Source organism: Pelodiscus sinensis, chromosome 26, assembly GCF_049634645.1.
Source record: "Pelodiscus sinensis isolate JC-2024 chromosome 26, ASM4963464v1, whole genome shotgun sequence".
NCBI classification, from domain to species: Eukaryota; Metazoa; Chordata; order Testudines; family Trionychidae; genus Pelodiscus; species Pelodiscus sinensis.
Window position 1 is genome coordinate 2,021,505 of NC_134736.1, and position 20,046 is coordinate 2,041,550.

Here is a 20,046-nt window from a genome sequence, read left to right on the forward strand (position 1 = left end):
TTCCAGTACGCATTCTAGACCACGGGTAGGCACAGTGTGGCCCAGGAAGCTATATGGTGCCACCCATGGTCATCCTCATCTTTCGAATGGAGGGTTGGCCGCCAGACACTGCAGGCCCAGCACGCAACGCTCTGTCCTGACACACAGCGTCAATAACCAGCTTCCTACGTTGGAATCCGAACTCAGTGACTGACAGCACTGCTCCGGGCTGTGCAGAAGTTGCAAGCTGGCTCCTGCAGTCCCCGTGGGCCACCCCTCCAAACTGGGAAGCTGAACGAAGAATACCCAGGCCTTTAAAATCCCTGCGTTCAGCTGAACCCTGGAAGGTTCCAAGAGTCAGACTTGACAAGTCCGGTTTGGAGACTTAGGGTAGCACTTCCAAAACTGTGTGCCTGGACTTGAGTCCAAGTCTCACACTGTGTCCTTGAGAGGCGGGTTCAAAGTCCCCTTTGCAAATATTACCCCTCAATCCTTCTTGTGTGCGCTTACGCCACATTCTCCATATCCACTGGACGGGCCCAGGCTTAAACTGTGCTGATGGGTGCACATTAACCTGCCTTCTCCCCACCCTCTTACGCTGTGACATGCCACTAATCAGCCGTAGAAGAATAAACAGTATTAACACGGGGGGAAGAAGCTAATATTTATCTTTTCAGACCTCTGGCTTGAATGCTCGCTACGGTAACCACCGAGCAACTTTTGTCCTTGTTTGTTGTAGGTTGCCTGACCTTGAAATAGCCTGCATTCCATCCCTCATGCCCAGAGCACAGTCACATCTCTTCTGAGCTCGCAAAACATTTTCCACCCAAACACTTGCAGTTCATGATTGGATTGTTCCCCGGAGCCATGAAATAAAATGATTGTAGCAAACCACAATTGGGAAACGCTCCCTGTCTCCCTCAAGTGGCTCTCCAGTATTAATGGCTCCGGCTTTGGCAAGTCACCACACCACTAAGTGCTCTTCCTTCTGTTAACTTGCTGCTTTTTTGTGTCAATGGATACTGCATTTTGCAGAGCCATAGTTTTAAGTGCTCCTTTCCCCTACTGTCCATGTTTTAGTTGCAGACATCAAATCTAATACTTCAAGTCCAAGTATTTGTAACCCCCATTTTACCCTCTGGCTTTGTGTACACGACGCTCTGCATAGCCATAACTCTCCGCCAATGCATCTTCGCCCAAATTCACAGTGGTGGGAGGTTTGCCTAGTCCCGGTCCAGGCACTGATTCCACCCTGTCCTCGAAGCTTGCTCCGTGTTTCCACCATAGCTAGCTCCTGAGAAGCTGGCCTGGGGCTTGCCCAAGAGCCAGGACATCCCAAGGTAGCTGCATCCATTGCCATCTCACTGTCGAGCCCTTCCTGCCTTGTTTGGCCTTGGCATCCAACAAAACACAAACGGGGCCCAAAGGCGAAACACCTCAAGTGAGCTGTGAGCTCGTCTCCAGTCAGAAGGCAGGGTTCAGGAAGGAGGGGGGCTGAGTTTGCCCCTCACATTCCCTTCTCAGTTTTGCTTTAGGCATCATTGGTGCAGCCGGCAAACACGGCTTCCCCGGCTATGCTAGAAGTGTCCCCCAGCGGGGACTAGATGGCGCACCTGACACGCACTTTTCCTCTGTCTCGACCTCTGTTTGGCTCCGGGGTGGGTCACCCACAGAGTGCAAAGAGCAGGTCACAGTCTAATCTCCAGTGGTGATAGCTGTGTTGTAAATGCCATCATCTGAGGTGGAGCCATTGAATATGCTGATCCCGGTTCAGCCCCCAGACTGAAAACATTGCAAGGCAGCAGCCATGCAGGGAAAGACGCACAGCATCTGTCTGCACTGTGCCCAGCTCTCTGGCCAGTGCTTTGGTATTACGCACACAAGCGGTCCCCCGGGCATTAGTGCATGTGATGTAAGGCCGGCCGGGCTGTTAGCCGTCAGACTAGCACCACTTCATGGGAAAGAATCCCAACAGAGCGTAACTCTAGTCCCTGCAGCCAGAGCAGGGAATGTGCCTGAATTCCCTGTGAGACAAAGTAAGGCTTTCCTCCTGAGGGGATGAATGGTCAGTCTGTTCTTTCCCAAGGTTGGCATGGAAATAAAGCTGGCTAGGACTTCCGTCCTGCACTAAGCAGTTAACGTCCCTTTAATCTGACACACTGGCAGTCCCGTTTGCTCTTTGATGGGTGTTACACAACTCACAGCAGGCTCTGAGCACTGCAGTGAGCGTTTGTTCTTTCCTAATTACTCTCTGGATTATCTGCTTCTGCTCCCTTCTTTTGGAGTATTCCCATCAGTCTCTTCCACTTATAAAATGTGCTCCTGCTTGTTGCAGATACTTGGCAAATAGGCCAAAAAGGCACACTCTGGCAATGACCAACCCTACAGCTGAAATCCCTCCAGACTTGCAGAGGCAGCTAGGACAGCAGTCTATTCGATCCCGGGTTTGGGCTCCACACCTGGTACCCGATCAGCACCGGTGAGTAATGGCACCGGCCGTCGGGGCAGCTCTGTGCCAGGGAACCTGCTCGGAGGCCATGTGAATGGAGTGCAGACGGGGGTTGAGCGAAGAAAGGAGCAGACCTTGGCTGGCCCTGTGGGCCATGTCTCATTTCGGAGCAGCTGTAGGCTCCTCCCGTGCTAAGCGCATGGCACAGGGGATCTGTGGACTCATGGGCAGGGCTCGGCTGGCTCTTCCCCTCCAGCCCCACTTCTGTGGCTGGAGATGATCTGCCAGGATGGCTACCTTTGCCCAGGGTCAGGAATAAGCTCTCCAGTGCAGTGGAACAGAGGCTCTGTTCACCTCCTAGTAGGCTCAGCCCTGTGGTGAGTAAGAAAGCTGCTGTGGAATGCCGTCCGAAAGGCTGCGCCAGGAGTAAGCAGTGCAGTGCGTAGGGTTAGAAACCTCACTGCACCAGAGTTGTGTGTTTCCACTGCAGAGTCTCTGTGCAAAGCTCCCTCTTGGTCACTTGGTTTCTAATCCAACCCTCTGGAGGAGAGGGCTGCGGGAGAACAATTATAACGCTTGTGACGGAGGCAGCTGCTGCAACACTGGATCCAAGCGAGCTCCCATTCTGAGGAATGGCCCTCCTGGCTTTGAGAACGACTCAGTCTAGAGTCCTTCGCCGCTGCAGCAATCCGAAGGTGCAACTGTCGCAGTCACTGCTTAAAAACTGCGCCCTGACCCCACAGCACCCAGGGTGTGACACACAAGTGTACAAGCCGCTCTTCTTCCTCTTTGATTTCAGTTGCTGAACAATTGAGAAAGCGGTTACCTAGAAGATCAGATCTGTGCTGATATTGTTAAACCCTCTGACCAGCTCATGCTGGCAAGCTTGTTAAAGCACTCTTTATTGTAGCCAGATACCTGCTGAGCTGAGCACTGGTGTAATCAGCAGAGACAGGTGAACTCTGAGCAGACTGAGTCGGCCTTCGTGCCACGCTGGAACTCTGGAAGACAAAAGAGAAACCCAGAGTTGCCCTGAATTACGCCTGGGTAGAAACACTTGTAGGGAGGCAGGAGAGGAGCAGGGAGATTTCTTGGGTCATAGAAGTGCTTTATAGGAAGAGAAGAAAGAGCCTTTCAAAGTAAATAGAACATACTGTACGTCCTGCTTCCAGAGCAGAGGTTGAAATGAAGATATTGTTGTCAGGCTCTTTAGAAGGAGCCTGCGCCTGCCCCTGCCCTCTCTGGCTCTCAGCTCTCATCCGGTCTCTGCTCTTCTGTTTTTAACGTGCCGAGGATAGCAGTGGCACATTCATGTCACAGCAGAGGCCTGTAAGCCTGCGAGGCTACAGATGTGCCCGAGATCCAAAGAGGGAGACTTGAAAATGAAATGTGGCCCCAGACCAGCTGCCTCGAAGTCCGTGTACACCTGAGACATAGCTAGGGGAAGGCTGTGCCTTGGAGTGTGGCATGGCCAGCAGTAAACCACAAAGCACTAGCTATTGGACAGCTGTCCGCTTCTATTCTGGTGCTGATTGAAGGTGATTTGTACTTAGAGGCCTCCGAGTGGGTTAGTCTGAAAAGCCAGACTGGAGTGCAAGGGGCAGGATTGCTGTGCACCATGCCAGCATCTTTAGGAGCCAGGTGCACAATGCTCCCTTTCTGCTGTCCGTTCGAGTCGGAAGGTCAGACGGACTGTTTTGGCTTGCTGACTGGCCGAAAGGGAGCATGACAGCCAGCCAACTCTAGCCTTAGTGGGACATATTTAGATCTGTAAGTGGTAAAAGCTCAAATGCCTTTCACCAGGCAAGGCTGAGTATGTGAAAAGAACTGGAACTGACACTCTGGAAATGTTACAAGATGAATGAAAACGTTGCTGCTGTAAGGGGTAGCCTCTCCAGCGGAGACTCAGCTTGGTCTTTCCACACAGGCTTCACCAGAGAACGCTGCACGTCCATGAAATATTCAAAGTATCCCTTTGTCTGACATAACTCTGTTGAAGCACTGCTGTGTGGAGCAAGATTGTCCTCGGTTTGTTTTACAACCAGCCGTCCTCAGGGTGCTTTAAAGACCTGGTCCCTAAGGCCCTTTCACAGACAAAGGCCATTGCTGCAGCCAGACTCTTGGCCACTCATTTTCTGTGTGGATTGAAGTGGTAAAAACGCTGAGCCCCCTGGACAGAGGAACGACCTGGGGCGTCGTAGGCTGAGCGACAGCGGTGCTCAGGAGGACTCTCGAAGGATGTATTCTTGAGGGTCAGCACGCGCTTGGATTTGGCTGATATGTAGGAACCCAGATTGACAGGGAAGTTGCTTGCTGGGAAAATGTCTGCTGACCTCCAGTTGTGGAAAGCAGAGCTGCGGATGGGAAGGGCAGGGTGTGAGTCCCTCTGCAGACATTGCCCCGATAGTGCGCTTGGGCCATTTATCCTCAGATGTGTCTCGCGATGGTCCGGCATCGAGCGCACAGGCTGCTGGGTGGCTGGGCAGGGAAGAGGCTGAAACAAGGCAGTCCCTAGCAGGAGAAGAGGCTTCTCCCTCTGTGCAAATCGACATATTTCCCCCTCCCCCCGGATGCCAGCCTGTCCTCTGGCTCAGAGCAGCGGCAGAACAGACTGGATAGCTTGTAGCTAGCAGAGTCATTCCTGCCTTACCCACCCCCATCCACAGTCACCTGAGACTTTTTTTACCTGCACACACTGAAGACTGGAGATTGTTTTTAAGACGTTTGCATTGCCGAGGGGCCCTACGAATGCAGCAGCCCAGCCCAGCCCTGGAGGTGCAGCGTTTGGCAGAAGATGTTTAGCTCCAAACTCCCTCCCCCTCCAGGGCTGGCATGTGTCCGTGCTGGGAATGCACTGGTCTGATGGGCTCACCCGCTTGTCGTGTTTAGGAAGTGGAAGCCTGAAGCCGGGCTGTGTGCTGAGAGAGGGCAGGGCTTGCTCCCAGGGGTGGGCTAAGCTTGATTGGCGTTCAAATGAGAAGCCTCCGTTCCCTGCAGATGCCCCTTTTGATGCACAAATTGGTATTTCCAGGTTCCCTCCTTTCCCAGGTATCTCTGGGATGTCCTTGCCCTTCTCTCAGTACACGGCAGAGTCTCTCTCCAGGCTGCAGGTACAGCTGCTGGGGTAGGATGTGGGGCGGGGGGCGAGGGGGGTGTTAGGCTGGTCCTGCTCCTGGGCTTGTTTAAATTAGAAATCCTAACCTGCTGGGCGGCCGTGTTTCTGAAGAAGACCGAGCAAGCAAACTCCGCTGTGCTTGTTCGGGTCTCCTCTTAGAGAACAGGCCGCACCATAGAGAGACAGCGGCTCCCAGCAGCAGAAACACCGCGTCTAAGACAGCACGTTCCCGACTGGCTGCTGCTCCCCCAATGCAGATAGATGAGCATGCAACTGGGTGGCCAGTTATGGATCGGTGCCCCAGCGAGGAATAAACCAGATTGGCAAATTCCTAGAGCCAGTACCTGCCCCGGCACAAAATGACTTGCTAACCCTGTAGCCTGCTGCCGCCGAATAACCTAATGGCACTTGACTTCTCACGCTGAAACAGCTTCTAGGCAGGCAGAGCTGATGGACCGGAAATGTCTCTAGCTGAGTGTTTCTGGCTGGCGTCTCTAACCCACCTCCCTGTGTGTTCAGCTCTGTTTACAAGGACTCAAACACCCTGCACCTGCCCACGGAGCGCTTCTCCCCCGTTCGCCGCTTCTCGGATGGTGCTGCCAGCATCCAGGCCTTCAAAGCCCACCTGGAGAAAATGGGCAATAACAGCAGCATCAAACAGCTTCAGCAGGTAAAGGAAGGAGGAGGGATGCCGTGGGTCAGCCTAGCTCACGGAGGGAGAGGAAACAAAGGAGGAAAACTTTCCCCCTGCTCTGTCTCCTGGAGCTAAGCATTCTTCAGCCCCACAGCAGGGGAGCATTTCTTCTCCCTCCTTCTGTGTCGCGGGGCAGCTTTATAGCGCTGCCATCGTCCTCTTGATGTCAGCTGCAGCCTTCCCGTTTTCTGGAGCGCGGTGTGTCGCTGTAGAAGTGTGTGTTGGGCACAAGGAATCGTGCTCAAGTGAGGACCGTGAACACAGCAGGAGCGGGAGAAGCTAATTCAGTCTTGGGGTTTGCATGACCAATGCTTTGCTTTTGCCGTTGTGCTCCTTGCAGTTGCCATCTACAGACACTAAATAACCCGTGCATTTAGTCCAGGGGTGAACAATAATTTTTGGCCAGGGGGCCACTTCAGAAATGGGGCAGGGCCTCAAAAGGAAGAGGCGTGGCCAGGATGCTTCAGGCTTCTCCACCCCCAGACCATGATTGGTCTGAGGGAGGGGGAGCCCCCCTTCCCACTAAGCACCATGCCCTTGGCAGTGGGCCTGGGGGTGGGGGAGCACACGAAGCCTCCTCCCGCCCTTCCAGGAGTGAGTAGCACTTCTAAGTGCTGGACAGGGCACAGGAAGATGCCAATCAAGGTTTGGGGGTGGGGGAGCGTGAGTAGGGTTGCCGGATGGTTTAACCAAAAATACCAAAACACACCCCCCCCCCCCCCCCACACACAAAAAAACCCACTTGGGAAAAAATTCTGTTGAGGAGGGAAAAAAAGGGGGAGACCAAAGTTGTTGAGGTCCCCCTCCCCCCCTCAAAAAAAAAAAGGACCCTGAGAGTTAAACAAAAAAAATTTAAAAACCAGCATGGCCCCTTTAAGAAATGCTTTTGAGGCTCTTTGGCTCTAACAGGCTGCGGGCGGCCGTCCGCCATCTTGTCTCCCTGTTCCAGGCCAGACAGCTCCCTGCGGAACCAGGTAAGCACCCGGGATTTTCGCTTCCTGGCCGGGAAAATACCGGACATTGTAGGTGACTGGTATTTTCTGAATTTTTTTTACCAGACAGGAGGCGAAAATACCGGCCTGTGCGGGTCAGTACCGGACACCTGGCCACCCCAAGCGTGAGACGTCTCCTTCCGCCCTGCCAGGAGCACACGGAGCTTCGAAGTCGAATGTTCCTGGCAGGGCTGAGGAAACTTCGTGTGCCTCCCTTGCCCCAATTGGCCTGGCGGTAGGGGAGCAGCAGGGCCTCTGCGGGCTGGACCCATCCGCTTGTGGGCTGGATCCTTTTGCCCATCCCTGGTTTAGTCTCGTGAGCGTTTCTTCCTTTCTGGTGGCGTGAGAGAGCTGGGCTGAGCCTGGCATGCACACACATGCTGCCAACTCCATAGCTTAGGATTTCTCGCCCGCAGCTGCTTCATTTTCGCTGGCTTTCAGCCGAGGAGCCTGGACAGCGAAAGCCTTTTGTGCGCAGCAGGGTCGCTGTGCAGAGCTGCTCACGCTGGGGGGTTGAATTCATTGCAGGAGTGCGAGCAGCTACAGAAGATGTATGGTGGGCATATGGATGAGAGAACTCTGGAGAAGACACAGCAGCAGCACATGTTGTACCAGCAGGAGCAGCATCATCAAATTCTCCATCAGCAGATTCAGGTATTGGAGCAAGGGCATGCTCCCAGAAGCCTAGCCAGCTTTCCCTGCTGTGTCTAACACAAAGTTATTGGAATGCCCTGCGGGACGAGGGGGGAAAACTTGTAGAGGCAGCAAGTTAGATGGCTTGACCAACTGTAATGAGGAGCAGGTGGGAAGGCTTTTCAAGAGCAGTGTGTGCACAGCTGCTAGGCCAGCAAGGCCTGCTGGCTCGGGTTGAGGATTTGGGGAGCCCTGGTGTATCTTAATGTATTGGTCCAAACTCTCTCCGTTTTGAGATGGAACTGAATGCTCTCAAACACTTTTTTCTGGTGCCTGGCTCAGGATTGTATTCGCCCACCTCAGCCATCTCCTCCCTTGCAAGCTCCATGTGAAAACCAGCCAGCTCTGCTCACTCACCAGCTGCAGAGGTAAAGAAGGGGCTTTGCTTTGGCAAAGTGTGGGTGGGCGGGCAGGCGGGTGGGTGGGCGTTGGGTCAGTGATGCTCTGAGCCCTGCCCCAGAGTCAGCTGGGAGCATAGAACCTTAGAGAACTGGGCCTCGTTCCTAGAGGCATGTGCCGGCTGCAGCGGAGCTGTAGGAGCACGTGTCCGTGACAGTCGGGTTCTGAACTGTTCTGTCCGAGAGAACCTTGAAAGTAACCTGAGGGCACAATGTTCCTGCTTCCCGGGTGTCAAGGATTGGGTGCTAGGACCCCCCACCTGTGTATGAGGCCCGGGGCCATCTGGGGCACAGATATTGCTGGGGTGTCGGAGGGGTTTTGCTCGGGAGGCTTCAGGCAGGCAGCTGAAGCGCTCTGTGGGACTGGTTTGTGGCCTGTGTGGAGAGGTCACCAGTCAAGGGGGCTGTAAGAAGCCCCGGATTTGAGCAATTCGCCCTGAGCGGACGCCCTTAGTTGTGCCCAGACACGGCCTGGTCCGTCACACCGGGCTCATGCTGTAACCTCTGTGTCATACTCCCCGTCCAACTAGCAAAGGCAAGTGCAATGGGAATTCTGTTGCAAAGCCTTCAGGATTCCCAAGGAGAGTTTTGTATTTGGGTTTCTAAAAGAACTTTGAGTTCCGTTGTGAAACTTGAACAAGTGGCATTATCAGGAAGAGGGATTTACGAAGATGCTTATTTTCTCATGTAGGTTACGGATTCAGCCATCTAGTCCACCCCCAAACCACCCTAATAATCATCTCTTCAGGCAGCCAAATAGCAGCCCCCCGCCTGTGAATAGCAGCATGCTACAGACTCATGGTAAGCACTGACTATACCCAGCCATCTGTCCGCCTCTTCTGCAGGCCTCTTGTCAGAACCTTATGGTTTTATATAAAGCACTTGGGAAAACAGTTCATGCCTTCTCCCCAGCTCCGTGCCTGGCGCATGGAGCCGACGGAGGAGCGACTCCATCTGGCAGAAGGGGCTGGTGTTATCAGAGTACTTGCCCTGGATCCTGCCAGCTGGAATGTGTTGTTACATTTCGTGTCATGAGATACTGGCTTATAATTTCCGGAGGCGGGAGGAGGGATCTTAGTCTCTGATTATGCAAATAACTTGATACTGGCAGTGTTTCTCTTGCCTTGCAAGTATTTTAGCTGCGGCTGCAGTATGATAAAACTTGAGCTCCAGATAAAAAGGTGCACACCTCATCACCCACTGAAATGCAGCTTGGCCCTGAAAATGTTCCCTCTGGCCCTGCCTAGCATCGGGCGCAGTCTCTGTGGAACAGAAGATGCTATCGAGCCCTGCGGCAGCTCAGCCCAGTGACTCAAAGGGATTGTTCTTCACAGGTGCAGCCTCTCAGCCCCAGTTCCAAGGGATGCCTTCCCACAGTGCGATCTTCCAGCAGTCTGGTAACTGCTCCCCTCCCCCCAACGTGGCCCTGACGTGCATGGGCATGCCGCAGCAATCCCAGCCGCAGCAGGTCACCATCCAAGTGCAAGAGCCTGGAGAGATGCACAACAACAACCTCCTGCCAGGGGCAGCTGTGGCAGGGCAGGGCATGTCCCCCCACCCCCGGGGCATGTCCATCAACCCGAGTGCCAATCAGATCCAAATGCAGCATCGTGCTAACCTGATGGCCTCTCTCACGTACGGTCACAGGCCACTGTCCAAGCAGCTCAGTGCTGACAGTGCAGAGTCTCATAGGTAAGGCTGTTGGCTGACCTGGGGAGGTGTTAAGGGGAAAAGAAACAGGGCAGCCCACAGTCCTGCCGCCATGGCTCCATGCGCGGAGGCTGTTTGGCAGGCGCCTGAGCGCCGGGCTCACTGCCAGCCGCTGGCTATGTGCTGGCCACCTTTTGGCGCTAGCTGTGATCCTAGTCTGAACCCTTGGACTTCAGTGGGATGGAGGCTCTGACAGCCGGGGGCGGGAGGTGACGGGGCAGGACTGTGTGAAGCGGCCCATCGCCTGAGCCAGCTTTCTCTGTAGGCACTGCTGAGGTTGAGCCCTCTGCTTTCAGAAGGAGGAGGGGAGGGAAGAAATAAATCCATGATAACCGGTCAGAGCCACACACTCATGGATCGAGAGACCGTTTCCAATTTGCCTTTGTACCTGGCCTGGCCAGAGCCTGCGCTAGCCTCTCACGGCACCTTTCTGCCCCCGCTTTCTCCAGAGCCCTCAAGCGCTCCTCCTTAGCAGGCCCGAGAGAGCCTCCTGGCACTGTGGTGCCGGGTCTGAATGCGCTGTCTCTGCGCCCCCCCGGAAAGAGGTGCTGTGTGACCAGCCTTCGTCCCTCTCTCCCGCTCCAGCTAGGCCCTCACGCCACTGCCGTGACTGGAGTTGGTTGGTAGTTTGTGCCTGCCCAGGGGTGGGGTGGGGGGCGGCCTCCTCTACGTTCATGTCCTGCAACACAGTCACTGTTGTTTCTTCCTTGCAGCCTGAACATGAACAGGTACCCCCCCACGAACTACGACCAGGTGCACTTACATCCCCACCTGTTCTCGGATCAGGCCCGCGCATCCCCCGGCAACTACGGCCCCTCAGCGGGGGTGGGGTTCCCTGCAACACAGCAAGGCCTGAAAGTCCCTCAGCTTGACCAGTTCCCCAGCTTCCCTCAAAGCGCACATCAACAGCAGCACTACACAGCATCGGCGCTGCAGCAGGCACTGCTGTCCCCAACCCCGCCGGATTACAGCCGACACCAGCAGGTACCGCACATCCTCCAGGGACTGCTTTCCCCCCGGCACTCGCTCACGGGGCACTCGGACATGCGACTGCCCCCAGCAGAATTTGCACAGCTCATCAAACGCCGGCAGCAGCAGCAGCAGCAAGAATTTCAAGAGCTGTTCAGGCACATGAGCCAAGGAGACGCTGGGAGCGTGGGCCCCAGCATGGGACAGAACCTGTCGGAGCGGCAGTCGTTGTCTTTGCCTTATCAGAACGCTGACACCTACCATCACAACAGCCCCCAGCATCCCTTAAAAATCAGGGCACAAGAATGTATCCAGCAGGTATCTGCATCAGGGGCACCGCACGGGTACGGACACCCGCCGGCTCTGAGCCATTCGGAGAGCATGGAGGAGGACTGTGCGTGCGAGGGCGCCAGGGACAGCTTTCCGGACAATAAGAGTTCAAACACATTGACCAAAGGTGGCCATGACAGCCCACTGCTGTTAAATGCAGGCGGGCACGGGGACCCAGAATCTCTGCTAGGAACTGTTAATCAGGGGCAGGAATTGGGGACGCATCATTACAGACATCCGCAAGCTGCTGGATTCAGTAGGAATAAGGTGCCCAGCAGAGGTAAGACTTAGCGCTACGCAGCCTCTTCCAGTGTCAGATACACACCGCGTGCAGCCAAGCACGGACGATGGTATGCGTCAGACAGAGCTAGGTGTCAGTGACAGCACAGGGCAGAATTGCTGGAGCCTTTCGGTTGTTAAGGCTGTAAGTACGTTGTGGGCATGTCCAACCCTAGTACCAAACGAGGAGGAGGGACACTGCCCGATTTGTAGGACTTGGAGTTTGATGACTGTAAGCGGCAGGGAATGGAAATAAACCCCGGAGTCCTCCTTTGCCTTTGGAGATGAGCTGCTAAGGGGTGGGTGCTTTGGGCTTTTTGAAATTAAAAAATCAGGCGTATCCGTCTGTTATATTACCACTGTATCCAAAGCTGCGGTGGCTCCTGCGCTGCCCTACAGGCCCCGGCAGTGCGCAGTGTCGTTTCTTATGCCAGCTCCCCCTGCTGCTGTGACCCCGACACGCAGTGCAGCGCCAGAATGAGCTCGAAGGATGGGAGTTAGGAGAACTGGGTGTTAGACTTGCTCCTGCTGCTTCAGGCCTCTTTTTGTTCCTGTGGAAACCCCTTTCGCCTCCCCTGGTCTGCCCTCCTGCTGAGAGCGTGGGGAGAAACCAGCGTGACCTGTGGTCTCTTGAAACGTGCGCTCTCCCTCCAGCGCCGCCCGGTGCGTAGAATTCATCTGCCCACTCATTCCAGAGGGCACTGAGCAGGCACGCTTGTCAGGCCTGAGACGCTTCTTAGTTCATGCCCCCAGAGGCGCTCTCTTGCCTCCCTTGCTGGGCGGGTGCTTTGCCCGCTGCGGAGGCCTCACGCCCAGGGATCTTGCCATGCTGTGTGTTCAGGCAGGAGTGCTCTGAGATGATGCATCTCGGGCAAGGAGCAGCTTCCTTCGCTGCGCCTTTGGGGGTCGAGATCTCTGACGCTCTGGCCCTGTCAGGCCTCCGTTTTCCAGCTGTGCTTGTGTTGCCAGGCATGGCCCTGGCCCAGGAGAGAGCTGTGCTAGGTCAAGCAGGCTCTGTAAACGCCCCTTCTGGGGTGCCTGCTTTTACTGACGTGGGTCATTTTTGTTATTGACACAGCTAAATAAACGGCAGAGAAACTGGTGCAAATGGCGAAGCAAGCCAAAAGCCTGGCTCGTGCCTCGCCAGTTGCTCTGTTCATGGGAGACTTTAGACAGCAAGGTTTTGTAAATGAATAAAGACAAGTCAACATTTACCAGGAGTTGTGCAAGGGGCTCTGGAACGGGGGAATGTGCATGTGGCTAGCTGGAGTGTTAATAGAGTATACTTTTGTACTCAAAAGCGGAGCTGCCCTGACCTTTATTTTCCTCCCTGTGTTTAATAACCCAGTTGGAGCTGAGCCGGCTCCCTTCCAGCTCCAGTCGGGCTAACGTTTCAGCAACCTGTGTATGAATTAAGTGAAATAAACCCTCAGTGTAAATAGCACCGAAGAGTTCACATCCACTCTGCATAGGAAACAGCCCAAGCGTTCGCAGCAGCTCTGTGCATGCGCGCGGAAGAGCGACGGGAGCGTACCGCTGGGGGATATTGAAGCCAAACAAAGTGCCACTGTGTGACGCTTTCTCTTGAATGATTTTTCTCCCCCTCCAAAAGCTAAGCTGTCAGCCTGGTCTGAGTGCCCCTGCTTGCATTCGCAGCGTTAACTGAGTGGGTTAAAGCGTGATTTCCCTAAGAGCACAGTGCGCTGGGGAAGCTGAGGAGTAGATATTTATGCTTGAGAAATGGTGAACCACTTCCTGGTCACTTGCACATCTGTGCGCACACTGAGGCGTGCGCTGTTCCTGGGAACCGTCCTCTGGCGTGCCCGAGGCGTGCATGCCCCAGAGCAGTGTGACTGTGCGGTGGGGCCTCCGGTAGCGTGGGGCAGGCCGTCACTTCTTACTGCCTGGCGAGGGCTGGTCCCCGAGCCCGGCTCGGGCCCGCAAGGCTGGGTCTCCTGGGCAGCGTTGTACTCCAGAAGCCATGCAGCATTGAAAGCGCTGCCCAGCCCTCCTGCATGCCAACCTGTGGTCGTCCTGGGGGTTCCTCGCTAACAGGGGGAGGAGCAAAGAGCCGCTGGGTTGTGGGGAAGCCACGTGGGGACCAAACTGTCCTACGCCCGGGTGGATACCTACGTGCTGCCTGGCGCTTTACCCGCTTGGGTAGGAGCTGGGAGGAGAGAATTCCGACAGGGCTGGCGATGGACCATGGACGCACATGCAGCCGCCCCGCCCCAGGAGAAGTGCTGGCTGCAGTGGCAAGTGCGACAGGTTTGTCTTGCTCGGGGCCCTGTTTGGATAGAGCAGGAGGTCCAGGAGACAGCGCCTCCCCTCCGCAGAGCCTCTAGCTGTCCGGGCTGCTCCAGGAGAGCCGTCAGCTGGCTCCTCTCATGCTCTAGCAGTGTACTGACCACCTTCGCAAGCAAGCAGGCTGCGGACAGCTGCAGGCTCCTGAGCGCTGCCCCCTCAGCCAGCTGCCCCCCCAGTGGGACCTGCAGCCGGAGCTGGGGTGGGTGGCAGTTCTTTCTCTCTGCCTCTTGCCAGCACTTTGTTTTCCTGTGCTACTCAGCGCAGCTCCGGAGTTGTGTGTGGTCCATTCCCTTAACCCTCTCGTCTTGTCCCTGAATAGTCCCTGTACCTGGTGGGCCGGAGAGCAGGAAAACCGAACCAGGGCCTCTCCGTGGCGCTGTCTGGTGCCACGCAGCAGCCTGGGTAGGGATGGGTTGAATGCCTGGTAGGCTGCCAGCAGGCGATGTATATCCTGCCCTTGCAGCAGATTCATGGGATGATCTAACAGATGGATCCTCCTTTCAGTGTCACTGATCCCGTGTTTTCACCAAGTGTCAGTTCTCTAGAGGGCTCAGTTTGCATAAAGAGCAGCTGGCTTGTTCTGCCTGCCTCACAACAAATATGAGAGGCCTGCTTGGTGGAGGAGCGTGCTGGATGTGACCGAAGTGAGCGAGGAAAAGCTTCCTCGTGCCTCAGCGTCACTGGGAGTCTGGTGCGACCTGTAGTAACACTAGATTTCACTTGATAGGAATGTCACCTTTGCCCTGCGACACAGCAGCTCCTTCAGCAGCTTATGGATGGACTTTGCCAGCCAGGATACTTGCCCAGATACTCGGCTCCCGACAGACATGTTTGCAAAGTGCAAGGAGCAGTGATTTGATGCAGATTTAGTGTCTGGGTGACTCCCTGTTCTGGGGCTATGCAGGCTGCGGTAGGCGACCTGCATCACATAAGCATCTCTGTCCGGAGTGGTCTCTTCCGGAGCATCCGACCCCTTCACGCACGTGGAAACGACACGCAGTCACAGTCCCGGGCAAGAGGGCGGTTGTGTGGGTGTCGCCCCTACACCGTGACAATGTTTCTCCTCAAACAGTGTGTCCCTGGCTGAGACAGAAATATTTCCATCCTCCCACTGAGTTCTCGTGAAGAGGTCCTGGTGGGCTGCTAGCCGTGAGGGGGGGTCAGCAGTCAAGCCGCTAGTGAGACCTTCTTCCATAGAGCCAGCCCCACCTTGGTCTGTGGAGTCAAGAAAACCAAATCTTGCTTCTCAGTCAGGAGCAAGAAATACACGGCCAGCTGCTCCCCTCATCGCACAGCGGTCGGTGCCTTGAGTTTGGGGGCAACAGGCTGTAATTCATCCCCCACAAGTTCTGAGATGCTGCCGGAGCTCTGCCTGTAAAGCAGTTTTGCCCTGTTGTGTGCCACTCGACACTGCCGGCATGGTTATGCTAATTCCCTTTCTCTTTTGTCTGATGTCCAAGAATCCATTGTAGGGAACTGTATGGACAGAAGTTCTCCTGGACAAGCTATGGAGATGCCCGATCACAATGGACTGGCTTATTCTTCAAGGCCAGCTTCCACGGAACACCACAGACCCAGAACTCTGCAGAGGCATCACACCATCCAGAACAGTGACGATGCTTATGTAGGTTTGGGGCGGTCCCAGGCCATCTTACAAGCCTCTGGGGCCCACTTGCAAGGGAGCAGTGTGCTGCCCACGCTGCCTTCGCCGTGTCCCATTCACGGCGGCGTGTACTCCTAGCAGAGACCAGCCCAGAAGTGACATCTCCCAGCTAGGGCTACCCAAGCATGGCCCAGTTCCGCCACGCAGACTCAAGTGGCTCTGAGATTTTCCTGCAGGATCAAGTGCCCCCTAGGATCCCTCCACTGCAAACACTCCAAGTTGCACCAGGGATGAGTGTCTGCTAATGGGCAAAAGAGTCGAACTTCCAGCCAGGCAGGGCCGGTGAACAACCCACCGCTGCAGCCTCAGCCATGGAGGGAGGGGAGCCAGGCCCCTGTGCTGAGTGCTGTGAGCCTCAGCCCTTGGGAAGCAGTTCGGTGGCGGTCAGGCCCTGATGTCACTAGCGTGCTGGACGCGAAGGGGCCCTGGTGACGGTCTCCGGGCGTGGGGGAGCACTGGGGTGATAGTCTCACGGGCCCTCTCCTTCTCCTCAGGTCCAGCTGGATAACTTGCCGGGGATGAGTCTGATGGCAGGGAAAGCACTCAGCTCTGCGCGGATGTCTGACGCCGTGCTCAGCCAGTCTTCGCTCATGACCAGCCAGCAGCTACACGCCAGGGAGAGCGACGGTAAGGCCTTCCCTGAGGCTGCCGAGGCGACTGGATTCTGGTGCAGTCGGTTTGGGGCAGCGGCCTTGCTGCTGGGGCCATCCTGGTCTGTCACGTGGGGGCCCACACAGAGCTGCTGCTCTCGGGATGCCCGGGCGTGGTGATACAGTAGACTGGCATTCTCTGGAAGCGTGGCCCAGGGCTGGAGTGTCTGCACTGGCTGAGTGCTGGTGGCTGAGACACCAGGCGTTGTGGGAGGTGTACTGGCCGGTGGCGCGTGGAAAGCTTCCGCGGATTGACTCTCGCCACTCTTCCCAGCCTCCCGCTTGCGTCTGGGGTGGCACTTGCAGGCGCGTCTGCCTGGGCGGGGCTGGTTTCAGGCACATAGCGGATTCCCGGTGTCGTGCCACTGGGATTCCTGGGAGGCTCATGCTACTGGATTCTGTGCACCGTGGGGAGACGGCTGGGTGGGGGCCGGAAAGCACAGTGGGACTTGTTAGGTAGTTGTGTCCGTGGCAAAGTCCTGGATCCGTGCCAGGCTCACTGCCGTGGCTTGCTGTCACAGTGGGAGACAGCCCTGTCGGCCGGCCCTGCCCACGCCCAGCACCTCAGGCCTCGCCGGAGCCCCCGTCCGCTTGGCTCTCCCACCGCCCAAGCAGCAGAGTTTTCTCCCCTCGCCTACAAATGCTGCTGTTTCTCTTTGTGCTCTTGCAGACTGTGTGGAAAGATTGGAAGGTCCAGAGCATCCATCTCTAGCCGACGGCAGCCAGCATTTAAACGCCTCTTGTTACCCATCTACGTGTATTACAGACGTCCTCCTGAGCTACAAGCACCCAGAGGTGCCCTTTGGGATGGAGCAGGCTGGGGTGTAACAGGAAGGAGGGAGTGAGTATCCCTCTTCTCCCCTGTAGGCACAGGCCTTCCCTTTTCTGCCTCTCGGGTAGGTCTCCAGTACTAGTAGCCCAGAGACTAGGGATCCCTAGACAGCTCCTGGCCCCCTTAGCGGGGGTCTCAGAAGGAAGTTGCAGACGTGGCAGGGATTCCAGAGGCCCGCCGTGTGCCCTGTTGGCAGCACTGTCCCATCCACTTGCTGCTGGTGACCTTCCATAGCGACTTGGCACTTCTGAGCCTGGGGATTGGCGAGAGAAACTCTCTGGGGTTTGTGCAGGAACATGAGAGCGGCCAGACGGGGTCAGGCCAACGGTCCCTCCAGCCCCGTGTCCTGTCTGCCCACAGTGGCCAGTGCCAGGTGCCCTGCGGGAGCGAACAGAACAGGCAGCCATCCCTGATCCAGAACAGTCACATGCAGCAAGGTCTCCCGTCTGCTAGGATGTGTAGGGAGGGGCTCCGCACTGGGGGAGCCAGAAGGCAGCTCTCTGAACAGCTGTATCTCTCATCTCTCTGATTCGTGCCTGCCTGTCCGCTCCCATGGAACCGACTCTCTGGGAGGGGAGCTTTCAGGGGCCCCTGGTGCTGTAGTGCCGTGGTCCGGCTGGTTGCATAGTAGGGATGTTGGAGTGTAACTGACTAACCATTTAACCGCTAAGTTAATGGCATCCATGAGACTCCGCCAGCTCCTGGGAGGAGATTTTCAGTGGTTACCCAGTTACCTATTGAACGGACTTTTAACATCCCATTGCGTAGAGCAGAGGGCATGTTTCTAAGGGGCGCACGGCCCTTCCTGATGCACGTCTCCCTTTTCTCTCAAGCCGTAGCGGCGCTGGCAGCATGAATGCTGGGGTCTTGCAGCTGGCTGGGTAGGACTAGAGCATGGGGCGGGCAGAGGGATGTTGAGGGAGAAGTCTCTGTCTCTTGCCCTGGCTTGTAACACCCTCCCATCTCTCCTCTCTTCCAGGTTTTGTGTACAGCTTTGAAATGAAAAGGTCCATTTTAAACCAACAGTATCTAGCAGCATTGCGCCAAATCGCCGTAGTATTTCTCACTGGAAATACCCTGGCTCCTTTCCTCATAATCAGTTCCTCACTGTGTCCTTTGTTCCGGTTCTTTCATTTTTGCCATATTTGCCTGTAACTCCAGCTGTCACGGAGCTAACCAGAGTCCTGCACGCTGTGGAGCGTGTGTGGCGTTGGGTTTGGCGGGGCTTTTCAATGCAAAGGGCCAGGCAGCCCTGGATGGTGGAGACTCAGTCCTCCCTTGCGTTCAACCCCACTCTTCAGACGTGTCCCACGTCCCCTTTCTCTGGGGACGAGGAGGAGAGGACGGGACAAACGCATCCTGGCACCTGCCTCGTGAGGGGAAGCGAGGGCGGGGAGGGATTTGGCAGCTCTGTCCTTGGCAAGCAATAAGCAGAGCTCCTGAAAGCCAAGTCCAAACCCAGAGTTGTTTTTCCAGCGTACACCATGTCTGACAAGCCCAGCCCCTAGGGCAGTGGAAGGCCACCCTGTAGTTTGATTTCCACATCCTTTGCATTTGACCTGATAGCAAGACCCAGAGCTCCTCTGGGGCAAGAGCAACTCGGTCTCTCTTATCACCATACTCCCCCCTCCTCGACCTGTGGGGCAGATTGTGTTCCTCACCCTGCTCGTTCTTCCCCTCGATGGTTAGAACACCCAGGAGTGGTGCAATACGCTTTGTGTCTCTTTGTCTGCTTCTCTTCCTTCTCCCTTGCCATTGTGCTAAAAGGGTCATCTCTCCTTTTTCCTCCTTTTGTGATACCTTTGCCTTTCAAACCCACGGACAACCTTTGATTTTCTTTTGTTTTTTCCAGTTTAAAGTAGAGAAGACAGGTTGTTTCTCTTTGTTTTGTTTTTTTTCTAGCTTTTCCTCCTGATCATGTAGGAGTTGTTTTATGGTAAATGTTGTTGTTGTTTTAATTATTATTATTATTATTATTATTATTAATAATAAAAGACAAAAGGAATTTCTGTTTGAGAGAAATTTTTAACTAGATTCTGTTCTATTTGAATTGTGACTTGCACCTTTTGTTCAAAGTATTTTATTTCTTTTTAATGACATTGTAATTGTGACTGGTTTTTTCTCTTGTGGCAGAAGTGGTATTCTCCTTTATACAAATTCAGATGTGCATAGATCTTTTCTTTGTCTTTTTGATTTCTTTCCTTGACTGATAGAAACCAATGCCCCCTCCAGTGGTTGGGGCGAAGGGGAGTCTTTTGTGTCATCATTGCCTTTGGAACTTTAAAAGCTACAACTGAAAATCCCTTTTATTGACACTTTTTGGGAGTGTTTTTTTTTTTTTTTTTTTTTTGTTAAGTAAAGGAAAAATCAATCCAACCCTCCTATATTTGCACAGAAGGAAGTGTGAGACCAACATGGCAAAGGTTAATTTGCTATCACCATCTCTTCCCCGAAACTCGCCCTCCCCCAGCAATTGTCATCAATGGACCTGCAGTCACAAGAGGGGAGGGGAGAGAGGAAATCTGCAACTGAGGAGCAGTACCTCCCAGGTCAACGTTTCTAGGAAGCCTCCTGTTGCTCTGGTTTTGTTGGTGTGTAGTTGTCAAGTCACATTTCCTTACCATGTCCAATAGGCGGTGTGTCTTTGGGGAGGGTGGGGGACCCAGACAGGGCTTGCCAGACTTCAGCAAGAAGGTACTAAGGAACACTGAAAGCCTTTTTGACATTGCTCTGTAGCTTTGATTTGTTTTCCTTTTGTTTACATGACATTGTATTTCTGGGAGAGTTGACAGCTGCCCTACAGTAGCCATCCAAAAGAAAAGCAGGGACTTGCTTAACCGTGCCATTTCGCAGTATCACACTTTTTTATCGTTGCTTTGTATTGTAGTAATCAATACGCGCAGTATATGTTGAATGTACATTAATATACTTTGCTATTATTTCTGTTTTTTGGAAATGTCCGAAGTATTTTTTCTTCCTCATTGAT

General features: G+C 54.7%; 1 protein-coding gene across 2 annotated transcripts in view; it reads left to right on the top strand.

Annotated features, from left to right (window-relative positions):
* Positions 1 to 19,431, top strand: part of SIK3 (SIK family kinase 3) — a 144,713-nt gene extending 125,282 nt beyond the window's left edge. The window contains exons 15-25 of one of the 2 annotated variants that reach the window (XM_075909531.1): positions 2,315 to 2,458; positions 6,063 to 6,213; positions 7,758 to 7,883; positions 8,205 to 8,290; positions 9,012 to 9,121; positions 9,655 to 10,012; positions 10,744 to 11,609; positions 15,376 to 15,539; positions 16,073 to 16,205; positions 16,899 to 17,069; positions 18,040 to 19,431. In XM_075909531.1, the coding sequence (XP_075765646.1) occupies positions 2,315 to 2,458; positions 6,063 to 6,213; positions 7,758 to 7,883; positions 8,205 to 8,290; positions 9,012 to 9,121; positions 9,655 to 10,012; positions 10,744 to 11,609; positions 15,376 to 15,539; positions 16,073 to 16,205; positions 16,899 to 17,056 (2,296 nt within the window). In that variant the 3' untranslated portion in view covers positions 17,057 to 17,069; positions 18,040 to 19,431. The remainder of the gene's footprint in view (positions 1 to 2,314; positions 2,459 to 6,062; positions 6,214 to 7,757; positions 7,884 to 8,204; positions 8,291 to 9,011; positions 9,122 to 9,654; positions 10,013 to 10,743; positions 11,610 to 15,375; positions 15,540 to 16,072; positions 16,206 to 16,898; positions 17,070 to 18,039) is intronic. The other variant, XM_075909532.1, reaches the window with a different exon arrangement.
* The last annotated feature ends 615 nt before the right edge of the window (positions 19,432 to 20,046 follow it).